General features: G+C 49.0%; 1 protein-coding gene across 1 annotated transcript; it reads left to right on the top strand.

Annotated features, from left to right (window-relative positions):
* The first annotated feature begins 9100 nt into the window (after positions 1-9100).
* On the top strand, positions 9101-26236 carry LOC102452168 (ficolin-2-like). Its single transcript, XM_014577924.4, has 11 exons — positions 9101-9233; positions 9835-9891; positions 11615-11668; positions 12261-12296; positions 14063-14107; positions 15367-15402; positions 16351-16386; positions 17363-17490; positions 21260-21389; positions 22634-22768; positions 23460-26236. Exons 1-11 carry the CDS (start codon positions 9149-9151, stop codon positions 23708-23710), a joined length of 993 nt encoding a protein of 330 aa, XP_014433410.3. The 5' UTR covers positions 9101-9148; the 3' UTR covers positions 23711-26236.
* Positions 26237-26831: the final 595 nt, after the last annotated feature.

Below are 26831 nucleotides of genomic sequence, written 5' to 3'. Positions count from 1 at the left end.
TTCCCTGCCTACCTCACTGAGGGACAGCAAAGCTTTTGGTCTCTGCGTGCTCTGATTGCCCTCATTCAGGACACCAAAACACTCTGCAACATGGAACCAGAGCTACCCTTGGGCACTCTGGTGTTTCTTGTGGACGTGTTGCTATGAGCCTGGCTGCATTTTCTGCAGGCTGCCACCCGGGAGGTTCTTCAGAGGGCTGTCAGTATCCACGAGGCCTGCGGGAGAGCTTCCACCCTGTGGAGCACTAAGAGCCTCCCTGGTCTGTCCCTCCGGGGGCTTGTGCCTCATTCCTTCTTCACGACCTTCCACTCATCCCCTCTCTCCCCAACACTTCTTCCTAATGTAAAATAAAAAACATGTTTTTTCATAAATACAAACTTTCTTTTTTTAACAAAACTGGGGGGAGGGATGAAACTCTGGAGACACGGGGGAAAGGAGGTGGGAGAAAGGAGGAGAGAGGGTGGAAGAGGGGAGGGGGAAGCTAGAAAGGGGAAGAAGGAGAAGGGGAAGCTCGGTTATGTGGGTCTCTCCAGGCCAACTATCTCCCACCACAGCAGATGTGGGGGCCTCAGTGTCCCCAGGGGAATGGGGAAGAGGGTGTGGAGGTTGAGGAGAATGTGGAGGGAGAAGTGGGAGGGGGAGAAGGAGTGGGAGGAGGAGCGGTAGCTGGGGAGGCAGCAGGCGCTGGAGCGGCAGGAGGCAGCACGGTCTGCACCAGGGCCTGCAGGTGTTGGCAGATGGCACAGCCCTAGGCAAGCTGCTCCCACCGGAGCTCCAGGACTACTTGTACCCAGTTCTGGAGGGTACGGTGCAGGGCTCGCAGTGCCCCCAGGTGCTGCTGTCGGTACCCCTGCAGTGTTCAGGTGGTCCTGCGGAGCTCTTAGGTGTGGGAGCACGTCCCAGGCAGGGTGGTGCGCCCTGCATGCACAGCTGGTGCGGCGGTGGAGAAACAAAAGAAGTGGTCTGTTCTCCCTGGGGACACAGTGAGTGAAGCCCAGCCCCCCTCTGCAAGGTGAGGATGACCGTGCCCTGCACCGTCAGAGCCGATGTGCTTGCACAGAGGCCATGATTGGAATGTCCGACTATCTCCGGGAGTGGGAGCTGCCCTGAGACCGCACCCATGCCCCTGTGCTGTGTATAGTGCGGCTGAGGTGGAGGAAAGATATCCCCAGCCTCTGTGTAGTGTGGCCTTGTAGAAGGAGGGCGTCCTGCTGTGTCCCACCCCGGGGTCAGGAGCATTTCATGTCTCTTCACACATGCATGTGGCTAACAGGCCAACGCCCCTGTGTGGCAGCCAGCTGGAGCCACCTGCCCAGGGGTGGCACGGCACGTGCTCTCACGTGCACAGGTTGCTGCGTGATCTGTGGTAAGCAAGGCCCACACGCATGGTCCCTGGTCTCCCTCCCCGCCCCCCCCCCCCCCAGTAAGGAGACAGTGATGGCACTCACATGTTGTTGTGTCCCCGGATGACCCTGGTTACTCGGCTGCTGGGACGGCTCGTGGGTCCTGGCATGCTCCGTCTCGGCTCCTGGTGCTCCTCCTCCATGTCCTGGTCAGGGCCCTCTGCTCCTGGATCGCTGCCCCCCGGGGTGGCATGGACCGTCACACCCCCCAGGATGTGGTCCAGGGCATCAAAATAGGGGAAGGGGTCTGCCCCTGTTGGGGAGCTGCTCCGTGTGGCCCTGGCATATGCCTGCTGTAGTTCTTTTATTTTCATGCACACCTGCTCCTGGGTGCGCATGTGGCCTTTTGTGGCCATGCTGGCAGCTATGCGTCCGCAGACAGCTGCGTTCCTCTGTCTAGTGTGGAGATCATGGATGTTGGAGGCCTCCCACCAAACCTCAATGAGGTCCATGATCTCCGCACTAGTCCAGGAAGGTGCCTGCCTTCTCTGGCCCCTGGCTGGCTCCTGGGAGCTGGGGGACTGGGCGGTGGACAGCTGACTGGCACTGGCTGCCCGGCTCATTGTGGAGCCATTGGGTTGGGGCAGCGACTGCTGGTAGGCCTGGAGCTGGCACGTGCGCTATGGCCAGAGTCTACCCCTTTAAGGGCTCCAGGGCTCAGGGAGAGGAGATGAGTTTTCCTGGTTTGGCCCAGAGTGGCCACCAGGGCACCCTGGGAAGGGCTGGAGGCCCCCTATTTCAAAATAAGCATCTACAGAGCGCTTATTTTGAATTTGAATTTGGCGTTATTCCTCGAAGAATGAGGTTTACCAAATTCGAAATAAGCGCTCCGCTATTTTGAAATTATTTCAAAATAGCGGTTTGGCTGTGTAGACACTAGGGCTGCGTCTAGATTGGCATGATTTTCAGGAAATGATTTTAACGGAAAAGTTTTCCGTTAAAAGCATTTTTGGAACAAAATGCAGGACAATGTAGCACTTTAAAGACTAACAAGATGGTTTATTAGATGATGAGCTTTCGTGGGCCAGACCCACTTCCTCACATCAAATAGTGGAAGAAAGTAGTCACAACCATATATACCAAAGGATACAATTAAAAAAAATGAACAAATATGAAAAAGACAAATCAAATTGCAGAACAGGAGGGGGATGCGGGGGGGGGGGGGGGAAGGAAGGAAGGTAAGTGTCTGTGAATTGATATTAGAGGTAGGGAGAGTGGGATGTTTGTGAGTTAATGGTATTAGAGGTGATAATTGGGGAAACTATCTTGGTAATGGTTGAGATAGTTCAAGTGTTTGTTGAGTCCTTTTTGGAAAGTGTCGAATTTTAACATGAATGACAGTTCAGAGGATTCCCTTTCAAGTGCAGATGTAAAAGGTCTTTGTAGCAGAATGCAGGTGGTTAAGTCATTGAGAGAGTGTCCTTTCTGGTTAAAATGGCAAGAAACTGTTTTTTCTTTGTGATCTTGTCTGATATCTGTTTTGTGGGCATTAATCCTTTGGCGAAGTGTCTGAGATGTTTGTCCAATGTACATAGCAGACGGACACTTTCGGCACATGATAGCATAGATTATATTTCTGGATGCGCAGGAATATGTGTTCTTGATCTTATAACTCACTTGGTTAGGTCCAATAATGGTATCAGCAGAATGAATATGTGGACAAAGCTGGCAACGGGGTTTGTTGCAAGGGAAGGTACCAGGGTTGGTATTAGTGTGGTATGTCCTGTGGTGGTTGGTAAGAATCATCTTGAGGTTAGGTGGTTGTCTATAGGAGACTATGGGTCTGTCTCCCAGAGCCTCTTTGAGTATGATATCCTGTTCCAGTATAGGCTGTAGTTTATTGATAATGTGTTGGACAGGTTTAAGTTGGGGGTTGTAGGTGATGACAAGTGCTGTTCTATTGTTGGTTTTCTTGGGTCTGTCTTGAAGTAGATGGTTTCTAGGTATTCGTCTGGCTCTTTCAATTTGCTTTTTTATTTCTCTGGATGGGTAGTTGACTTTTGCCTGAACGGGAGCAGCATAGTATTTCCGCAAGAAGCACTGATTTCTTACAGTAGGAAGTCAGTGCTTTTGCGGAAATTCAAGTGGCCAGTGTAGACAGCTGGCAAGTTTTTCCGGAAAAGCAGTTGCTTTTCCGGAAAAACTGGCCAGTCTAGACATAGCCTAGGAAAGTTAATTCGAAATAATGGCTGTTATTTCAAATTAACTTTGATGTGTAGACATACCCTTGGCTACTAGTAATCCTGTTTTGGAAGGTTCTCAGAATATCGCAATTTTGATTTCAGCAAAGTTTGGAAAGAGAAAAATCTCAATTCTCCGATATTTCACAAAATGGGATTATAGCATTCCCCCCCCCCCCCTTCCGTTTTGGGCTGTGTCCTTGCTGGGAAATTCTAATTACAGTTCAATTTGACATTCACCAATCATGTAGAATATGTGAATTAAAAAAAAATGAAAAACCAGTTGAACTATCTAAACATAACCTACTTTCGTTTCGAGCCAGCGTTAGTCTGTCAATCACTTGCTCCCTCCTCCAGAAATTAAGGGCTGCACTTCTACCCAAGTTGGAAGAGTATTTATAATCCAGTAGCTGGACTTCTCTCTCTGAAATATCCAGATGCATTAAATTAAACATAATACTTAGATAAAGGGTCAGGGTACAAAATTCCGACTGATGTTTCAAACGCTCACAGAGTTTAGATGCTGTTTGGAGCAGAAGTTTTATTTGGAATCGTCGTTATCTTGGCCAATCACGAAGCGACAGGACCTCCTTGCATACAGAGCACTCCCTGGATCCATCTCGAGCTCTGTCCTTAAATTGGTCTGGCTTGATATTCCGATTCTGCCCAAAAAGGTTTGGCTGCTGCCCTGGGGGGGCGTTCTTTGGTGCATACTCTGGAATTTGCTGCTCTTCCATTCTAATAATAAGTCCATATGAAAAAAGCTGCAAAAACTGATCTAGTGCTGATGGAGGCAGTTGCTGGGGCCAGGTGGAATAGCTTCATCTTGTCCTGCTGCTTGATATGGACTAGTTAAATATCGGTTAATTGAATAGTCAATTAACCTCATGAATTCTTATCGGTTACGTGACTATTCTACAGTCCCAATGGGTGGGGCAGCAGCCAGAGCTCTCTGGCCCCATTCCTGAGGAGCCCCCTGCCACTCCACGCCGCTGCCTCCGCATCAGACTGGCTGCCTGTTGTCCTGCACTGCTGCCTCTGATACAGAGGCAGCAGCACAGGGTGGCAGCAGCCCCTGTCCGGGGAGGGGGCAGGCTAAGCTCCTGGACCCAGCATGAGCCGGAACTGAGCCGGGCTGCCTGCCCGCCTGCTAAAAATGTACTGCGGGGGGGGGGGGGGGGATGCGTGTAGTCTATAGCATTAACCTATATGCTTTTGCTTAACGGTTAATCGACTACACGATTACACCCCTAATATGGAGCAGCTGGTGGAGATGATGAGGCTCAGAAACCTCAATCTGGTGTTTGTTAGCCTTCCACAGGGCTCATATTTCCAACCGTTCTAACCATTTCCAACACAATGGAGTTGGTAGGCATCTTCATGACATGTTTGCTGTCACATGCCCACTGATACAGCCGTTGCTACTGTAGAAGTGATCACCTTTTTTGAGAACCTTCCAGTACTAGCTGTGCTACTTCCCAAATATTTAACGGTTGCCACCTGCTCCATACCAGAGAGGTTGTCATCTGCAACTGGGGCCTTGTAATTTGATGCTGGTGGTGGCTTTAATTAATTAACTGGATTAATGACCAGATTTACATACACTACTCTTTGCCTGATCCAGATTGGAGCATTAGCTGCAGTGATTCACCAAACGGGGCCAACACGACGATGCCATCTCACGGTCAAGGCAGAATTGTGTTCGGCTCAATGCCACCCACAGCTGTTCCTCACACGTATCCATCAGCCAATCGGTGCCGATGCTGAGCTTAGATGGTGACAGAATGCAGCAGTAACAAACTCCCTGGAGACAGGAAACCAGGACGTACCCAGTCCAAAGTCAAACCCAGTCAGCCCTAGTGGTGTCTCTCGTGCTGCTGTGGCCAAGACACATCTCAACGCCCCGTCCTTCCCCCACCTGTCTCGTCGCCTCTCTAACTTTTGATCTTTCCCTACGTTGCTGCTGCTTCCCTCTCTGATGCGAACGCCCTGGCGCAGCGGTTGGCCAATCAGAGGCTCAGTTGAAATTACACTAGTGATATTTTCCCTTCCTGACAAGATTCTCCCAACCTTGATTTTACCTTGATAATGATAAATTAACATGTTAATCCATGATAGGGTCCACACAGTAACATGTCCCTGCCATTTCAGCAGGAATACAGAAGGACTGAACTTAAGAAGTACAGTATAAACAAATAACATGCTGGCTCAGCTAATGCCAATACTCTGGAACTGTATCAGCTACTTTTTTCTCTCCAGATGCTTCATGTTATTCATACTTCCCTAAACACAACTCTCACTTCTCTTTACACAATTCCTAGCTCCCTTTATTCTGACCCACACTTTCCTTTAGCACAGCTGTGGATGAAAAAACTTAAAAAATAACAAACAGTCTTGCCGCACCTTAGGGATTCACAAAATTTGTAAAAGGTATCATGAGCTTTCGTGGGCACAACCCACTTGTGCGCACATCACAGGGCTGTAATTTGAGACCACATTTCAAATTGGCTGTTTAATGGTCGTCATCTAAATCCTACTTTTAACCCATTTTGTAGGATTTAAGCCCCTATATCTGTGACTCTCAATTGGTGGTCATGGATCACTGGTGGTCCCTGGTGACTTTTTCAGTGGTCCACAGGAACATTGTCCAAAGTCACATGGCGTGGGCAGTCACCAAAAATCTGTTAGTAAGAAATAAATTTCAAACCAAAATGTCCGTTGTCTGCTCTTTTTTATCATGTCTCAAAAAGGAGGATGTCCACGAAAAGTTTTTGATTGGCCTGCTGGTCCGTGGACTGAAAGGAGTTGAGAACCACCATCCTATATCCTTGTTTAAGTGGCTACATAGAGATTTTAGGTTCTACGGTTTAGACACCTTAGCTTGACTGGTGACTGCTGCTTGTTATGTTATTGTGTAAGGGTCCTGGCTGCAGAGTCACAGTTTTTACTTCGGCATAATTTGAGGAAAATTTTCATTTTTCTAAATTGCCCTTTATGGGATTGTAGAATTTCCTCCTCTCTACTGAGTGAATTGATAGTGTGTTGTGCTGTGTCCAACCTGGGAAATTTTTCTTTACGGCCTGTACTGAAAATTGAAGTTTACCAATAGAGTAGAATATGTGACTAAAAAATAACAAGTCAGTTTAAAACCCCCCTCAAAAAGTAGCCTCTTCCTCAGGTTTCAAATCAATGTCGTTCTGCCAATGACTTGACACCTCCACGCAAAGGAAGGAAAGGCCTCTTCTTTCTGGCTAATCCTCTACACAGATTAGATGGAGATTTGATAACATGGTCTCTGGATTCATCTCTTGGCAGTACCCTAATGGGATCAGAGATGGCAACAGCTGTTCTTTAGGCAAAAAGAAAAGAAGGTTGTTGGGATGAGCTGGAGCAGCCCAATCCCATTTTCTAGAAAACAAATAAAACAGATACCCTCAGCATGGGGAAGGAGAGAGAGCGAGAGAGAGAGAGAGAGAAAACGAGAAGATGTGTGCATGGCTGGTGAAGGTGGTGGTCTCATCACTCCGTCCTGCTCTGGTCAGGGCCGGATGTCTCTCAGGATGAGGATGAAGATGGTCTGGGATCCCAGGGGACGTTGGCAGCCATGGTGGTGACATTCGCTCCTTCTCCTCCTTTCGTCTTTCCGTCGGCCAGTTTTCACATCCAAAGACTCTTTCTGAGGACCCCAAAAAGGAACGAGGGGCAGAACAGATGGCCTTTCCTGTTTAGGCCTAGTTCCGACACACCCGTTTTGGTTCATTAATCTCTGGTCTCATATGTCTCCGGTTTCGCACAGTCCTTGAATTATATTAGTCACCCTTTCAGTTTAAGTTAGGGTTCTTTTGCTGCCTTTTACACCCATTTCCCAGTAACATTTGTTATTTTAGGTAATTATAACCATTGTGAACCTGTACCGGGGATCTGTTTTACATTTGAGTTCACAGTCAGGGTCAATTTGTAGGCCTCATTATTAGAAAATGCTCTTTAGTAACATGCCATTAGAGAAGGCACCTCTCCTAGCTACGAAAACTATTTAGAAAATTGAAGTTTGTCTCCAAGCAAAACCCCAGATCCAATCAGCACTTCATTTGGGGCGGGGAGGGAAGATTGGAATGTAGATCAGAATTACAATACTTGAGCCCATTTCTAAGTATTAATCAAATGAATTCGGATATTTCAAAGAGATGAATTCAATGGCCAGATTTTAAAATCTCCATCCAATGGTCCTTTCTTCATCAGGATAGGAATGTCAAGTCACTGACAGAGTGACACTGGTTTCTTTCTAAAACCTCTCTCCAAAAAAAGAGATCAAGGGATGTTGTTAAAAAGAAAGCCTAGTTTAACACTCTGCATATCAGTGGCTTTAACTGTTTCTTCCCTTTTTTCGTCCATATCTTTAATAAGGAATTTTTAAACAATTAACACTGTATTTGTCATGCTCCTAAAGTCTTTGTGCACCAAACCTCAAACCTTGTCTATTGTGGTTTAATGCTGAACAATAACGTGGTATGGCTACCACCTTTGACTTTTCAGGTGCATTTATTCTATCTAAATTAATACACTGAGCTCTGAAAGGTTTTGACCCCCGGGCTTAGACGACAGCCACTTGCTCCTGAGATCAGGCATTAAGGTGGAAGATAACAAAGTGATTCCAAGTGGTTTTGTTTTTAAATTCCATTAGACTCATTGACCAGGGACATGAACCGTCAGAAAAGTGGATTTATCACTCCACTGCCTTTGGAGAGCTTTTAATGGCCAGGGCTACGTCTAGACTGGCATGATTTTCCGGAAATGCTTTTAATGGAAAAGTTTTCCGTTAAAAGCATTTTCGGAAAAGAGCGTCTAGATTGGCACGGATGCTTTTCCGCAAAAGCACTTTTTTCGGAAAAGCATCCGTGGCCAATCTAGACGTGTTTTTGCACAAAAAAGCCCCGATCGCCATTTTCGCGATCGGGGCTTTTTTGCGCAAAACAAATCTGAGCTGTCTACACTGGCCCTTTTGCACAAAAGTTTTGCGCAAAAGGGACTTTTTCCCGAATGGGAGCAGCATAGTATTTCCGCAAAAAGCACTGATTTCTTACAGTAGGAAGTCAGTGCTTTTGCGGAAATTCAAGCGGCCAGTGTAAACAGCTGGCAAGTTTTTCCGGAAAAGTGGCTGATTTTCCGGAAAAACTGGCCAGTCTAGACACAGCCCAGGTGACCAGATCTCTGCTCACTACTGCACTTTCTACGGGGTGTAATATAATCGATAATCCTGCATCAGAGAGAGAATTTCTGCTCTGAAGGAAGAATCGGTGACAGTCTCCGAGAGGAAAACCAGGGATACTGAAGAAGGGAATGAGTGTGGTCTGACGCTGTAGAAATACAACATGAGACCGTGTGAGGGGAGGCTGGTGGAGGAACCATGCAGAGGGCAGACTCAGCAGAAAGAGCTGGAAGGTGTAGATTAGTGGGAGGAGCTCATGAATATTCATTGATTTGCTCTATAAAAGGCTCCAAGTGGTGAAGGGCTAACGTAGAGGAGAAGGCTAGTAGAGCAGAGCCGCCGCTGCAGAGACCAGCGACATGGGGAGAATTGCACAGCACGCCCTCCTGGCCTTGGTCTGCCTAGCAGCAGCAGTTTGCATGGCTGAGGATGGGTCAGAAGCAGGTGAATACATTGTGGAGTTTGTTTTTCAGCCTGTTCTCATTTACAGCCAGGGAGAGCCAGGGGTAGGTTCTGAGGGCCTGTCTGCAAGAGGAAAATTCTCACCAAGGTAAATACCTCAAGCCCGGTCTATGCTAGACGAGGAAGGTCGGCTTCAGATACGCAAAATGCGCAGCTGGAGTCAGCTTACCTGAAGCCGAACCTTGGTGGTGTCCACACTGAGAGAGGCCAATGGGAGCTAACGCTCCCGTCGGCTTCCCTTACTCCTGGCAAAAGGAGGATACCAGACGCTGGCGGCGGCTGCCCTCAGCATTTGATTTAAGGGTCTGTACTAGACCCACTAAATCGAACACCAGAACATTAACCTCCGGAGCATCGATCTTCTGGTAAGTACAGGCGTGCCCTCTGTGTGCTCACAACAGTGCAAGCCTGTAATGCAGACGTCTTGCACCACAGAGTTTACACGAGTGTCACCACAGTGGTGCAACTGCCTTGTGTTAGCCGGCCTCGATTTACCGAGCTTATTTACCAAGAGGATTTTCAAAATATTTGGCATCCTGAGACTCCAAAAAAATGTCACTGACTGATTCATTTCTTTCCTCAGAAAGTAATTCAAAGTGCTGTGGGATTCGTGGACCCCCTGGACTTTCTGGGATTCCAGGTATGTTCCCTAGAGCCAAGTGAGACTCCACTTTGGATGGTGATGCCTGAAACATCCTGGTCATTCTATAGATCCCCTTCCCTGGGGTGAGAAGTTGAGCTACACCCCTGTTCTGTGCTGGAAGAATGTTCCTCTCTCCTCTCTCCTCTCTCCTCTCCTAGTGATGTGGGCCTGGGGGTGGTACAGGGAATGTCAGTCAATGGACCTGCTCACAAAAGCTAGTGCACGAATAGATCTTGGTACGGGGGTGATGGGAAATGGAAGGTTGGCTGTTAAATTGTTTGGGGCGTTCCTGGGAATGAGGCTTTTGGGTTCCCTGGAATGACCAGTGGTGGGGACTTGGCTGTCACAACCACATTTCACCTCCGGTTCCTGCTGTGCAATTAGGAAGTTGTCTACCCACACCCCGCGCCCTCCTCCACTCTCACCTCCTTGGCTCCCCTCTCCCACGCCAAGGCCCAGCCCTCAGTTACCCCCCACGCCTCCTCCTCCGGCCCGTTCTCATGGCATCAAGCATCTCTAGCAGAAGCTCTGTGACCAGGCCAAACGCCTCCACTGCCCAGTCACTCCTTGTGCTTTAGTTCCGTCTCCGTGGCAGCGGCCTTTCCGCCCGCGTTCAGCTCCCCTGCGCCTGCTCCTCCCTCGCACCCTGGACCCTAGCACTTCCCTTTTCCACTTTACTCCCTGGACTCTCCTGCCCTCTTCAGCAACACTGAGACAACCTTCCGGCTCTACGCCTCCCTGCATTTAGGCTGGCGGGAGTCCAGCAACTGTCCTCTGGAGGCGTGGTCAGGAGGACCTGAAATTAGGGTAACTGAAGGGAAGATGGGATACGCTTAGGCCAGCCTGAACCTCCCAAACTCCTGTCCTCCTGGAGCAGGGCTGAGTTCCTGTCCCCTCTGTATGTGGCACTAGCCTCAGCCCCCCGCCTCACTACTCCTCCACACAGGGCCTGGCTGAGGTCTCCCTTCCCTTTCAGCACTTGCAGATGGCCCCCTCCTTGCTAGCCATCCCCACTTCCCCCCTCCCCACACAGGGTCAGCCTGAGGTCCACCTCCGCCTGCTACCCCACCTATCCAAACTCCCCTCCACCTGGTAGCCCAAGCTTCTCCCGCTCGCTGCTCACCTGAGCCACTATCTCTAGGCCTCCCTACAGCACAGGGATGGCGTTACCTCCCCCTCCCCAAGTTCCTCTGTGCCCCAGTAGAGGGGCCATCCCACTTTTTCGACAAACCTGGGCATTTGTCCCGTTCACTTTTGCCAACTGATGATCAAATGAGACAAATGCTGGGCTGGCCCAGCCAGGCTGTGAAAAAGGGGACTGTCCACAAGACAGTGGACGTGTGGTCACCCTGCCTGAAATGGCTCCTTTCCTGCGATGGGGACAGTGACTGGGAATGCTCAGGGGCCGGGTGAAGGCTTTTGTTTGCAAACCATCCACCAATCAGCGCTGAAAACATTTGTCATTGGTCTTCGGTTTGACCAGGCTTGTGGGAGCGGAGAGAAGGGGCATGACCCTGGTTCAGGAGAAATGTCCATTACGGTCTGTGAGGGCTCTGAGTGGGGCAGAGAAGAAATGGAATCCTAATCTTTCAATCTGGAACTGGGGGAGGCTTGTAGGAATTGGCCCATTCCCCCCCCCCCCCCCCCCCCGGTTAACCCTAACAAATCATTCCCGATCGTCGTAGACAGAATAATAACTTGGAGTCGCTTGTATCTGCAGGACTCGTCGGGCCTCCAGGATTTCCAGGAATCCCAGGACTCCCAGGGCTAAAAGGTAAAGCCATGAAATATTACTTCAGACTCTTGTGCGTTCGCGCTCTGCTGCACTGGCAGGAGATCCTGGCCCGAGAGGGAAAGTGGTAAAGAGCCGAAGGGGAAGTGGTGAGTTGAATAGCTGGGGAAGGGCCTGGGGAGGCACAAAGAGATGAGGTCTCCTCTCACCCCAGCTGGAGCCAATCAGACGCTGCTATTTCTGAGCGTGCCTGGTCCTCCCGGCAGCTAGCCAGCTCAATTTGCTGCTGAGGAACCGCAGTACAGGCATGGCCTCACCTCACGCCCACAGTGGCACTAGAGCCTCAAGTCTGAGCACCGCCAGAGAGTGGCGAAGGGTAATTCCAGGGTTCTCTTTCAGGGTAGCCCTGTGCCCCCCGTGGCTCTAGCTGGGACGGTGCCTCACAGAGCTCCCCCTGAGCGGGTGTCTCAGTGCTATCTCCTGTGCCGACATGTGGCTTGGAGTCATCCTCACACCCACGTAAATTCATGGATTGGGATTGACCTCAGGGTCAGAGATCAGAGGTCAGACTCAGGCCCCTGGTGTCTAAGGCACAAATCAGTCATCATGTTCTTTTCATTTGCTTTTCAAACAGGAGACACGGGAGATCTTGGCTTCCCTGGACGACCAGGTGAGCACTCTGGGCATTTCTCCTCCCTGGAGAGCTTTGCACCTCTTAGGCAGCAGCGTCCCGAGGGTGGGCAGGACGCTGGCTCTGCAGCTCTTAATCCCATCAGCAGTCACAGTGATGCCTGGGTACCTGCCCATGAACATGGGCAGCAGGATCAGGGCCTGATTTTTATGCTGTTAGTCATGGTAACAGTGACTGAGGCATCAGAGGGCTGTTATTAGGAGTAGGATAAGAGAGGGTATTCCCAAGGTGCGGGTTCAGAGATTGTGCTGTCTTAGCTAACACATTCCTCACATGACTGGAGGGTGGGGGAAGGTGACTCCAATCAGTGATTGCAGGAGAAACTCTCCTCAGTTATACCCTGGCATGTTGGGACCAATAGAATAGAATAGGGAAGGGAAAAGAAAAAGAAAAAGAAAAAGAATGATTTTGAACTCCATGCAATAGAAACAACTTTTCCCCCCCATTTTTGGACCAGCTGTATAACTACTGACTTCCTGAGGTGGTCAGGCTCTGCTAGTGTGTGTAAATCACTCTGGCAATGGCTATGTGTCAGTAATGATTTTAGGAAGGCTGCACCGAATGTTTATGCTGCAATGCGACTTTTGTCAGGAATAAGACCCAGTTGTGGCGACAAAAAACTTCCACTCCTTGGCAAGAGTCTTTTGTCTTTTCCTCTCCCTTTATTGTTGAAAAAGAGCCAAAGGGAACACTGGTGTTTGTTTTGTCCAGAGAACTGACTTCTGCCAGTATCCCACAAGGCAGACCCTGATTTTGCTCAGTGTTTTGTGATCTCTGCTGCCCTGCAGGCATGGGCCTCTCTCCTTTCAAAGCTCTGGGAAGTATCTGACAGCTGAGCAAGCTTGCTCCATTTGGGGAACCAATCAGTAGAATGCTCCTGTTTTGCCCTGCACGAGAGAGACAGCAACAGGCAGGCTACTGCTGCTGCAGGGAGAGACGGCTGTGCTCCTCAGCACAAAGAGCTCCTAGAGCTACGAGGGAATCCCAAGAAGTGCAGGGATCAGCTCTGCCTTCCCTCCACACTGCCCTGTGGGATGCTCCCCCACACTGCTTTGCTCTAGTTGTTGGTGCTAGCCTCGTGGCTATGAACTGTCGACAATAGGAGGCAGAAAAAATGGTTTGACCAGTTTTCACTTTTGACTACTTTTGTATTTCGACAGCACTTTCATCACCAAAACTTCCCAGTGTAGAAATATGCCTGAGATCAATTCTTCTCCAGAGATGGGCACAAAGGATAAAATAACTAACCTTGGTTCTGTTCACTTGTGACAAGATTGAAAAATGTCAATACAGTATTACACAGAAGAGAACATGTTAACTAATTACATCACAGAGAAATCATAGAGCTGGGGGGTCCTGTGGTTTAGCAGTGTGTTGGATTGTGAGGTTCAAGTTCATTTTAGGAGCTCGTTTGCTCGTGTAGGCCTTTCATTTGCAAATTCACCAACAGCCAGCACTGAAAATTGAAGCCCTTTGGCCTTCTTTGTGGCCAGTGATACATAACCCTCTGGATTAGCTGAGATTGAGGGTATGACTCTGCATTCCTGGCTGAGGCCCACGTAAGTTGAGGAGTGTTTACCTCGGTGAAGAGTTGCACAGTCAGGTCTAAGAAAAATCTAACCCTAATTTTCAAGTTTGGGGTTAGCCTGCAGTATTTGCCCTGCTTCCCATCTTCCCAATATAACCGTTACAACAGTTCCTTCTTAACACCTTGCAAAATGTGTTCTCATCCTCTTTGTTTGTAGGTGCAGTAGGACCCAGGGGAATGCCTGGATTGCCAGGGATGAAAGGTAAAGCACTGCACAGCAGAAATTAACCTCTTCATTCAGCCTGTGATTGACTTAGGCCACGTCTTCACTTTGCAGAAGATCGATGTTGCCACAGTTGATCTTCTGGAGTTTGATTTATCGGTTCTAGTAAAGACCCACTAAATCTAACTCAGAGGGTGCCTGTCAGCACCGTTACTCCTGCTTCTGTGAGGAGTAAGGGAAGTCGACAGGAGTAATTGCTCCCATCGACCTCCTGCTGTGGAGACACAGAAACTCGAATTAAGGTATATTGATTCCAGTTACGTAATTAACGTAGCTGGAGTTGCGGCTCTTACTTCGACCTTTTTCTGTAGTGTAGACCTGGCCATAGTGTTTCAAAAACTTCCCATCTTCTCATGATGCTGCATTTCACAGACATCTACTCACCAGAAGGCAGAGTCTTCCCTTGGATTACACTTATCAGAGAACGTTAATCTTGAGCACTTCCCACACCGTGGAGATTATGGGCTCGGAGACGAGTCTAAGGCCAGATCTATTACTGTAACTACACCACTTGGATTAAAGTGTAGTAGCCTCTTCACTGAAGCGCCGCAGGGGCACAGTTCCACTGGTGCAGGAGCGTTGTACATGAAGACAAGTGCTAGGTCTACACTGATATAATTCACTCAACTCCCAGTTGCCTTTACACCTGTTTACACCTGCCTTCCATGAGAGGGTGTCGTAATCCGGGAACGCCCAGACCGAGGACGTTCTCCTGGGGCATCTCCATTTGGGATGGTGATGAGATAAGTATCAGTGAGGCTAAGTTCCTCTCTTCCTCGCTGGGTTTCATGAAAACCCTGGGGCCTGTCTACACTACAGTTTGCATTGGTAGATTTGTTCCGTTGCGGGTAACAGGTATAAACAGGTCCAGTGCACACAAGGCTGGAGTCAGTCTGACTCCCTTATAGCCATGTATGCACCTGCAGCTAAAAATGCCCTTACTGATCACTTGGGAACTTGGTTCTATGTCTCCTTTTACCTCCAATGGGTCTAGCCTTTGAGTGTATAACTTGCTGCTCCTACCTACCAGCCTCCATGCAGAGGCCTGGGGTCTCTGTGGGGCTGTGGCCATGGCCTCACGTTCCATCCAGTGGTCAGTAAAACCAGCCAGTCAGCGAGTGGAGTTTCCACGATAGCTCCGTGCTATCCCCAGCACAGGGCAGTGGCTACAAGGGGCAGCTGAGCTCGTAGAACCAAAGCAGCGAAGCAAACTCCGTCCATATTTTTATTTCACATAGGAGAAAAAGGTGACACAGGCCTCCTTCAACTGACAGGTGAGAGACTTTGGCTGACAGTATGTGCCCCTGGGACGCACAATCCCTGCGTTCATGTGTGTTGCTAATGCCATAGCACTGTCTGGCCGTGCAGCAAGAATAATGCTCAAGGCAGCCTCTGTTGTGAGCTTCATTGCTTAGCCAGGTCTATTACAGTACTGGGAGCTTTGCATTTTACGTGACTCCTCCACTGCTTTCTTGGCGGCTCTCCCGGCGTGTGTGGTTTGTGCAAGCAGTGTTTGTTGACGCCTGTTGCAAGTAGCAAGTTGTCCCAGGTTGGCGTCTGGGTCTGAGAACTTGGCAGTTCGTTGCTGGATGTCTGGGGCCGCCTGCTGCTGGGAATGCCTACGCTTTCCAGACATCACGCCCCGGAAACTCTGGGCCCCACGTCAGTCAGCTCAGCTCATGGACCCGGCGGCAGGGGGAACTTGCAGGTTGGAAGAGTTTCAGGCGTGAAGCCACAGTGGGACCCAGAGTCTGGGCGAATGTTCAAGAAACACGATGCAGGTTCCTGGTGCTGACACCGGCCAGCACAGCAGGGCAGGCAGGAGGATGCGCGGAAGAGCGAATATTTATTTCACTCTATTTTCAGCCAGGGCTCCCCAACCCTTGTAAGCGCACGATCGCTTTCTGAACGGAAGTGCAGTCCAGGCTCTCCCTCCAACCCAAATACCTTTGCCCCTCCCCTTCTCCCAGGCTCCAGCCCTGCTCACTCCATCTCCCCTCACTGGCTGGGCAGAGTTGGGATGCAGGCTCTGGTCTTGGTCTTGTCCGAGTGCGTGTTAATGTTGTGCTGCCTCTGGCTGCTCCTTTCCGACCGCGCTGTGACATGGTTTGGCTCCAGGGACTAGCCCCTGCTGCTAGATTGCAGGAGCAAGCGGGTGCTTAGGACAAAGGCGCGCATGTTCCGCCCTCACTTCACTCCCCTCATGTTTCTTCTCTGCGCAGGCAAGGAGATGATGGATGGCGTCCTGTGTGAGAATGGTGAGTGTTTGCCAGGATTGCCGGCTGTTCTCTTCTCCCGTGGTGGGGAGACGCACCTGACCTCCCAGGGCAGAGACCGGGCGGCAGGCACTCGGGAGGTAAACGTGTAACCGTTTAAACGGTTAGCATGAGCGTTTCAGTTTCTGTAATGGTTACACGCCGGCTCCCGGCCACTCCGGGGGAACCGGCTGCCGCCCTGCACTGCTGACTCTATCAGAGCCCTCTGCGCAGGGTGGCAGCCGGCTCCCCCGAGCAGGTCCGTGAGCCAGTATGTGCCGCGAGCCATCTTAGAAGTTGTGTTCAAGGAGGCAGGGCAGGGCAGCCGGCAGGAGCTGGCTGCACTCTGGGCTCTGCAACATAAGCTTTATAATGCGGTGCCCGCGGTGTGTAACCGCTAAGAATGTTAATAGTTACACGGTTACACTATTAACTGCTTCTTAACATCCCTAGGAAGCTTGTCACTCTCCACTGGGCAGAGCAGTTCTAATCCTGCCTCTCTCTCGTGAGCAAGACTGAGTAAATGGGGGTGGTGCACACAGCCATTGGGTGGGGTGAGAGGGAGATCCAACTTGTATTACTCACACTCCCCAGAAGAGTCCTGCCCTCGTCGTGCGAGTAAGGCTATCAGTGCTGTCCCTACAACAGCCACAGGTTCCCTCTGTCACAGCAGCTGGCTACCGAAAGCAGCCCTGTCGAACGCTTGTTTTCAGTCTGATGCTAAAGCGCTTTAATGGCACGAGGACTGTGATGTTTTGGATAGCGTTTTTCAAAGGGAATGGATGCTTGTGCTATGGATAAGAACTGCCATGGGCAAAATCTCCTTGAGTTAGCTCATCCTGAACAAATGCCTTTTGCATGTCGTCATTCCATGCACAAATCTCAACCCAGTAAATTCAGAATCAGGCTGTTTTGACTCACTATCACCATGGATCTCTCCTTTCCACCATAACTGATTCTAAATACCTGTGCTATGCAGGCGCGAAGAACTGCAAGGAGCTGTTAGCCAGAGGGAAGGTTTTGAGTGGCTGGTACACCATCTACCCCAAAGACTGTGCTGCCCTGATGGTGTTTTGTGACATGGATACAGACGGCGGCGGATGGATTGTAAGTAGAAACTGATTGTAACAAAGTGCCTCAGACATTCATGTGTAAACTGGGGTCTCCAGTGAGCTCTCATATAGTCGGAGTGTTTGATATGCACATTGACCATAAAGCTGTAGAGTGAAAATGAATTGCAAAGCAAATCCCTAAGAGAGAATTCCCTACTCAAAACATTAGCCATGTGAATTACAAGGCAGAGTTTCAGGGTTATGGGTACGTCTCCTTGTTTTAGCGCACACACACATACAAAGCTTTTCGCCACTGCTCAATTTGAGAGAGAGATTTTTTCAGTTTGGATTAAAATATAGCACTTGGGCCTTGGTGTCTTCAGGACTGGCATAAAGACGGCAGTGCCTCTGAACATAGCCAAACGCTTCTTTCAGCAGATAAAGTTTGGTCAGTAGATCCTTGTAGCTAATGGTCCTCAGCCCTCTGTTAATATCGCAGGTATCCATCACCAAAATGTTAGAGGCCATGAAGGTGAGCACATCTTTGATTATTGTTGTTGTTCATCTGACTCCAATGAGAACTCCCAGTAGTTTATCTTTCCCTCTTTTTGGATTTTCCACCATAACTGTTGATTGCTTCAGTTTGGGGACTGAAGACATGAAGGGATTTGCAGAACCATCTGCCTGCAATGGCGTCTGTCTATAATGACTGTGTATATGCCAGTGCATAACTGGCTGGATAACCGCACTCAGAGTAGTTATTAATGGTTCACAATCCTGATAGAAAGGTATAACTAGTGGGGTTCCGCAGGGGTCTGTTCTGGGACCGGCTCTGTTCAATATCTTCATCAACGATTTAGATATTGTTATAGAAAGTACGCTTATTAAGTCTGCAGATGATACCAAGCTGGGAGGGGTTGCAACTAATCTGGAGGATAGGGTCACAATTCAAAATGATCTGGACAAATTGGAGAAATGGTCTGAGGTAAACAGGATGAAGTTTAATAAAGACAAATGCAAAGTGCTCCACTTAGGAAGGAACAATCAGTTTCATACATACAGAATGGGAAGCGACTGTCTGGGAAGGAGAACGGCAGAAAGGGATCTAGGGGTTCTAGTGGACCGCAAGCTGAATATGAGTCAGCAGTGTGATGCTGTTGCAAAAAAAGCAAACATGATTCTGGGATGCATTAACAGGTGTGTTCTGAGCAAGACATGAGAAGTCATTCTTCCTCTCTACTCTGCGCTGGTTAGGCCTCAGTTGGAGCATTGTGTCCAGTTCTGGGCACCGCATTTCAAGAAAGATGTGGAGAAATTGGAGAGGGTCCAGAGAAGAGCAACAAGAATAATTAAAGGTCTAGAGAACATGACCTATGAGGGAAGGCTGAAAGAATTGGGTTCATTTAGTTTAGAAAAGAGAAGATTGAGGGAGGATATGGTAACCTTTTTCAGGTTTCTAAAAGGGTGTCATAAGGAGGAGGGAGAAAACTTGTTCATCTTGGCCTGTGATGATAGAACAAGAAGCAATGGTCTTAAACTGCAGCAAGGGAGGTTTAGGTTGGACATTAGGAAAAAGTTCCTGTCAAGGTGGTCAAACACTGGAATAAATTGCCCAGAGAGGTTGTGGAATCCCCATCTCTGGAGATATTTAAGAGTAGGTTAGATAAATGTCTGTCAGGGTTGGTCTAGACCAGCGGTTCCCAAACTTTTTGGCACAGTGACCGGTAAAGCTATTCACGAGCTTTTGGAGGACTGGTAACATTCATTTGCATATGTGCATATTCATTAAGCAAATGATGAATATTCAAATAAGTTATTTCTGGTCCTCCCAAAGCCCCCCGTGCCAGCTTTAGCAAAGCTTTTGATACAGTGACCCACAATATTCTTGCCAGGAAGTTAAGGGACTATGGATTGGATAAATGGACTGTTAGGGTATGTCTACACTACATGACTCCGTCGATGGAGCCATGTAGATTTGTTTATTGGGCAAAGGGAAATGAAGCGGCGATTCATTTAAATTTACATGGCTGCCGCGCTGAGCCAACAAACAGCTGATCAGCTGCTTGTCGGCTCAGCGCTCTAGTCTGGACGCTCCGCTGTCGACATCAAAGCCCTTTGTCGACCACCCCGGTAAACCTCATCCCACGAGGAATAACGGGGAGGTCGATAAAGGGCTTTCAGGTCGGTGCGGGAGAATCCAGACTAGCGCGCTGAGCCGACAAACAGCTGATCAGCTGTTTGTCGGCTCAGCGCGGCAGCCATGTAAATTTAAATGAGGCAGCAACGGAGCCATGTAGTCTAGACACAGCCTAAGATGGATAGAAAGCTGGCTAGACCAGGGTTTCCCAAACTTTTTACTTTAGTTGGAACCCGCTTTTTTCCAGTACTGTTTTTTGCAGCCCAAAAATATAAATAAATATTAAAAAAAGAATTAAAAATGAATAAATGTTCAGTGTTTTACCCGGCTGCATCCTCCGCCCAGCCTTGGCCAGAGCTTGGAGGACCCGGTGCCGCATGGACTCTCCAGGAGGCGGGAGCAGGAGCAGATAGGGGGTAGGGTATCTGGCTAGGAGGGAGGGTGCAAGGAGGGGTAGGGTTGCCAGGTGTCCAGTTTTGTACCGGACAGTCTGGTATTTGAGGGTTCTGTCTGGAAACAAATTGAGAAAATACCGGACATATAAAATATCCGGTATTTTCTAATTAGGTAAGTTGTATTATTATTAGGTGTATCAGCCCATAACTGCGAACTGCCTAGCTAGTGGATGTGCTCATGCCTGCCCCACTTTTCCCAATCTCCTCCATCCAGCCCTGCTGCCCCCGTCCAGCGCTGCTTCCAGCAGCCAGTTCCCTCTCCCCCGTCCCCCACCAATCTCCCTTGGCCAGCCCCCATCCAGCCCTGCTTCTGGAGGCTGGTTCTCCAGTCCTCCTCTTGATCTCCCCCGGCCAGCCCTGCTTCCGCTGCCCACACGCCCCAATCTCTGTCGGACAGCCCCGTTGCCCCCCAACCCTGCTTCCTGGTGGCTGGTTTCCCCCCCCACACACACACACCTCCTCCCAGCCCGCCCCGCCTTCCTCCCGCCAGCCACACTGAGGCCTAGTATTTTTTCCTGCGGCCTGGTACTGGGCTGCGGCCCATAGTTTGGGAAATGCTGGTCTAGACAGTATTTGGTCCTGCCATGAGGGCAGGGGACTGGACTTAATGACCGCTCTAGGTCCTTCCGGTCCTAGGATTCTATGACTCAATGAAAACTACTGACCAACGATGGTCATGTCACTCCTCGGTCACTGCAAGTCGTCCTGCTCTGAGCCCACGTGCAGAAGCACAGAGGTTTCCAACAAATCCGTTCCTCTCCACCAACCTTCTCTCTCTTTGGAAATAAAACAAACACCCCTCCCATTATAAAAGCATGTTTCTTTCATGTGTTGCAAAGAACTGCTGTCATTAATTGTAGACACTGACTTCAATTTATATTGCCTCAGACCATGAGAGCACTATTCAGTTTTCACACAAGCCAATCTCAGTTCTTAGCAGCGGGAATTTGCCTTGTTTCGTTTTTGTTCAGACCCGATTGTAGCCAACACCCTTTGATGGGGAGGGGAACAAGGCCAGTTACGGAGTGAGTACAGCGTTAATAAAGATCTCTGGTCCACTGAAAAGGTTTTCAGTTTGTCAGGGAGAGGTAAAAGAGCAGATGAAACGAAAACGACGAGTTCCTTTCTTCTGCTTAACCCTAATAAATGTCATATGAACAACTTGCCCCAGAGGAATGGAGCAGTGAGTCACCGACCAGCTTCTCGCCTGACTCCTTTGAGTTTCCCCGCAGGTGTTCCAGAAACGGGTGGATGGGTCGGTGGATTTCCAGCGTGACTGGGATTCATACAAGAGAGGGTTTGGTAACCGGCTGACGGAATTTTGGTTGGGAAATGACAATATCCACCTGCTGACATCACTTGGTAAAGCAATCGCGGGCACCCCTGTTCCATAATGTTTCCTCCATCCCGCTGCTCCCCTCCTTTGCAGTGTGGCGTCGAGGGATCCCCACACTAGTAGTAGAGCTCCCAGCGTGACCGTAGATCAGGGTGCTTTGCCAAGGAGTGTAAGAATCACTGTGCTGAAGCCAAGGCACAGAGAAATGAATTGTCTTGCTCCAGGTCACACAGCAAGTCAGTGGCCAACCTGAGACTGGAGCCCAGGTTTCACTCTCAGGGCAGTGCCCAACTCACTGGTGCACGCCAGTAGTGGTGAAATTGCTACTAGAATCGCCACTGGCTGATCCTGGCAGGGAACAGCCAAACAGCAAACATGCGTCTGCTCATGGAGATAGCCAAAGGCTGGGTTCCCCAAAAAGACTGATGCCTTAATGGCAAAGTTCTACAAACTCGATCCCTGCCTCACCAGCGGCTAACACTGCCCCGTGCAAGGTCACGTTCTTCATGGTTGCATGATCTCCACAAAGAGAGAGAAACAAGGACTCTACCCACGCAATGCCAGCCTCAGATCACTATCCCTTCCCACAGGTTCTAGCTCCACGAATGATGGCAAAGTCTGTCAAGTCCTTCACTGCTGTAGATTCTGATTTCCTCTCTTGGGGAAAAGTCTTGGCTGTGGAGTCTGTTTGCCAATGGAAAGATGAGCTTGAGGGATGGAAATGGGCAAGGGTGGTGTTTCATGCCCAGATGGGTCACCGGGGCTACGTCTAGACTGGCATGATTTTCTGCAAATGCTTTTAATGGAAAAGTTTTCCGTTAAAAGCATTTTCAGAACAGAGCGTCTAGATTGGCACGGACGCTTTTCCACAAAAGCACTTTTTGCGGAAAAGCGTCCGTGGCCAATCTAGACGCGCTTTTGCGCAAAAAAGCCCCGATGGCCATTTTCGCGATCTGGGTTTTTTTGCGGAAAACAAATCTGAGCTGTCTGCGCAAAAGGGCCAGTGCAAAAGTTTTGTGCAAAAGGGACTTTTCCTGAACGGGAGCAGCATAGTATTTCCACAAGAAGCACTGATTTCTTACAGTAGGAAGTCAGTGCTTTTGACGAAATTCAAGCGGCCAGTGTAGACAGCTGGCAAGTTTTTCTGCAAAAGCAGATGATTTTGCGGAAAAACTTGCCAGTCTAGACACAGCCCTCATGTAAAACCGAAGTGTGTGCAAAATGTTCATGCCATCTGCCGGGCCTTTCACATTGCGTTTACATTCGACAGGAAAAAATGAGCTGCGCATTGACCTCAGAGACTTTGAAAATAAGAAATATTTTGCCAAGTACGAGTCGTTCCAAATTTCCGGAGAGGCTGAGAACTACAAGCTGGCCCTTGGGGATATGGTCGGGGGGGATGCAGGTAGGTACTAGCTGTGTCCGCAGCAAACAATAAACGTACTCGCCTAACAGAAATGTAAGAGAACCTGCAACAGAAGCAAAACAAACCTTCCCAGGGCCAGGCTGGCTGCCTGCCCACCTCAGGTTTAGTTTTCATTAAGAACGTGAGAACGGCCCCAGAGGGAGTGAACAGAGCAGGGAATCATCCAGTGATCCCTCCCTTGTCACCCATTCCCAGCCTCTGACAGAGGCCAATGACTCCATCTCTGCCCATCCTGGCTAATAGCCATCGATGGACCTAGCCTCCAGGAATTCATCTAGCTCTTTTTTGAACCCTGTTAACGTCCTGATCTTCACAACCAGGACCTCGGGCCACATCCTGAGGCTTTTTTTTTTTTTTTTTTTTAACCATCCCGTTCCTCTCCTCACTGGACACAGGGCCAAATCCTGAGGCCCTCACTGAACAAAACGGTCACGTCACAGGGAAGCCAGCAGCAGTTTGGCTAAGTGAAAACTGAGAACAAAATCTAGTTTAGAGGGATTGGAAGCTGGGGCCCAGTTTTGACTCGAAAGTGACCCGAAAACACCCAGGAGCCCAAACGCCGGAGACTGGGATATGGGAAGCAATTAATTCCTCCAAACTGACCGGCTCTACCTTAAGTGGAAGGAAATTAACATCCAAGTTGACACCTGGGTTCCTTGGTTTTTTACAGGGGATTCATTGGCCTACCACAAGGACATGAAGTTTTCAGCCACAGACCGTGACAATGATCTGAATCCAGATAACTGTGCAAGCACCTTCCATGGAGCCTGGTGGTTCAGAACCTGCCACGAGGCCCACCTGAACGGGGAGTACTTGCAGGGAGCTCATGATCGCGCTGATCATGGTGTGCTCTGGAAGAAGGGCCTGGGGAACCAATATTCCTACAAGCTCTCCGAAATGAAATTCAGGCCTGTTTCCTAGCATGGCTGTGCGCCCTCCCCTCCCAAAGGCCGTTCTGCAGCAAGCACCAGCTGCCTTTGGCTGAAGGAAGCATCTTTTCTGCTTGCAAAAGCTTGTCTGAGTGGGAGTTCTGATCTGTAGCTCCAGTGTCTCCCTTTTCTAGACCCAGCAGCACCATCTCCTCCAAAATGGGAGTGGGGAAGCTTCAACCCCTCCCTCCCTAATGGGTGCGGGAAGCTCAGGGCAGGGGCAGTCCTGGCCTTGGGGGGGGGGGGGGTAGGGCACATGCTCCCATCCAGCCCCTTTCACCTGCCTGCTGATGCTGTCTCTTTTCTGTATGGTTTTGTGAGAAGCAATCCCATTCCAGGCACATCTCATTGTCCTGGCATAACCAAACCCTGACATTGCTTTGAGTTATGATGGGGGAAGCTGTATACTGAATTTGGTGGTCCTATCTCTTGCTGTTTCGGAGTTCTTGAACAAACAGAAAGATGGACAGACAGATTCTCAAACATACAGTAGACCGGAAGATTTATCTTGCGTTGTGCAAGCCTTTAACTCAATTGTTTTTTGTCTTTTGGACAATAAAATGAAAAATGTTCCTGCTGCAATTAAATCATTGCTTTGGGGTGGGGCTGTAGCAGAGAAGCAAGACAGTGCAGAGGAAGAGAGAACACACCATACAGATGGCTATGAAGAAAGACTTTCTCCTTTTCTGGCCTCCTGGCTCAACCTGAGGTTGCTTCTCACACTGCTGAACTGGGCCCATGGAAGTTAATGGTCAACATCCCCATGACTCCCATGGGAGAAGGCTCAAAGCAGTAGCAGAATCAACTGTAATTTTAATATTTTCACTGACAAGACTCTCCTATGTCTGATTTCTACCTTCGTGAATTTTTCAGGCACAAATAAACCCTTGAGAAAGGGAAAACAATAGGGCAGTTCTGGGAGGGGGGAAATCTGATGTGCCCATACCTGAGACTTACAAGTCAGCATCTTTTTCTTCACAGCTGCTTCTCAGTTCCCTTACGTGCTTTCCACTTCCCTGATTCACTCTTCCCTTGATGCTGCTGGTGGCTGTGTGGACTTGTATTTAGAGCAAACTACTAATTATTCAGGTGCCTACTTAGGGATTCTAGGCTGTACTCACCCAAGTTTGAAAATCTCAAGCAATTGTGTTGCTTGGGAGGGTCCTGGGCAGAAAGCATCAACATTTGGCCTTGTGTAAACCTTGCAGAAAACCGTTCATTTTTCTGAAATGTCAAATACGAGGCTAGAGAATTTCACTCATCTCTGCCTCTGGGCAGCTGTGCAGGTGCAAGGGAAGGAGACAAGCATCCGACCCACTTGATATGCTTTCGTACTTCCATGCAAGAGTGACAAGGACCCAAAGTGGGCTGGTCACAGAGATGCAGTCAGGCAAATGAAGACTGGAGGGTCACCCTCTCCCCAACATCCCTTCACTCCTGCCTTTAGTTCCGTGGTTTGACTGAACCTTAATTGTGAGAGGTCTCGGGCAGCATTTCTCAATGACCTGCCTGTGGACCAGCATCCTGTCATAGGTTAGGGATGCAACAAGCTGGTCCCAAGAAAGACTGAGAAATGCTCTAGGATATCGGCAGAGGCGAGATTTTCTGCACGAGCTCAGTAAGATGGAAGGCCTCTCAAACAAAAGCTCCACCCACTGAACTATGAAATATTCGAATGTGGGTCTCACTCATTCTTAGAATCATAGAACTGGAAAGAACCTCAAGAGGTCAAGTCCAGTCCCCTGCACTCATGGCAGGACCAAGCACCACCTAGACCATCCCTGATAGATTTGTCTAACCTGCCCTTAAATATCTCCAGTGATGGAGATTCTACAACCTCCCTAAGAAATTTATTCCAGTGCTTAACCATCCTGACAGGCAGTTTTTCTTAATGTCTGACCTAAACCTCCCTTGCTGCAATTTGAGAACCATTGCTTCTTGTCCTGTCATCAGCAAGAGGTTAAGGAGAATGAATTCTCCCCCGCTTTTTAGGTACTTGAAAGCCGTTATTTCTCTTTTCCAGACTAAACAAACCCCATTCTTTCCATCTTCCCTCATAGATCAATGTTTTCTAGACCTTTAATCATATTTGTTGCTGAAGCTATTACACTTTAATAATTAAAAGGGCCGAAACCAGTGTCACCGTATAATTCAGAGATTAGAGCACTTGCCTGAGAGGTAGGTGATCCTTGGTCAAATTGAACTGGGGTTTCCTACATCTCAAGGGAGTTCCCTAGCTACTGGTTATATGCAGTCTTCCTCCTCACAACATGCAAGTCCCTTTGTGGATCCAAGCCCCTATACTGGATCAGAGCAGAAATCTGATAAAGTGCCCTATTAAAACTACTCTATCATCTGTTCCTTTAGCAATGTTAAGTTAGGCTGGTATCTGTCTGCATACATGGGCACTATGCGATTGTGTAACTGAAATCAACTCATATTACTGGCTGGAAGAAGTAAGTGCTGGGCACATTTCCAAAGAGAACTTGACTTTTATTTAAATAAAATATTGTTCCTACCCAAGAGGAGATGGAGCTCAAGTATGATTTAAAAGAGAAACAGCTGCAAGGAAGATCTCTGTGTGTACCTTAATGGAGACCATCACAACTTCAAATTGTTTTAAACATGTAGTCCTGCAGCAGCTGAGTAACAGATTGTCAGATCGTGACTTCCTTCATCTGAGATCAGAACTGCAACAATGGGAGGGCAGCACAGCTCTTGCAATGTTTGTTAAATTTTGATGAATCAGCTAATTGAGTCATTGATGGAATTTCCTTTGACTACTCCATTAGTTGATAACATCTCTCCCTTTGAAACGTACAAGAGCCGTCCCCAGCTCTTGTACATTTCAAAGTGGGGATAGGGGAGGAGGAGCTGGGATAGGGAGAAGGTTCCTGCTTCATCAATCCCTTGGATGGCTCTTGTACATTTCAAAGGGAGAGGAACAGTAGCTGGGAGCTGCTTGAGCAGGACTGTTTCAATCCCTGCTCCTGCCATTTCCCCTCTGCCTCCTCTGCCCCTGAGGAGACGTGCTGGGGGGAGCCAGCTTTTAATCCGGCTCTCCCCAGCACTGGCTCCTGTTCCCCCCGTTGCTCCCTCTTTCTGATACAGGC

This window comes from Pelodiscus sinensis, chromosome 23 (genome assembly GCF_052426305.1).
Source record: "Pelodiscus sinensis isolate ZL-2025 chromosome 23, ASM5242630v1, whole genome shotgun sequence".
NCBI lineage: Eukaryota > Metazoa > Chordata > Testudines > Trionychidae > Pelodiscus > Pelodiscus sinensis.
Note: the sequence above shows the minus strand (reverse complement) of the source record. Positions and strands in the feature narration are given on the sequence as shown.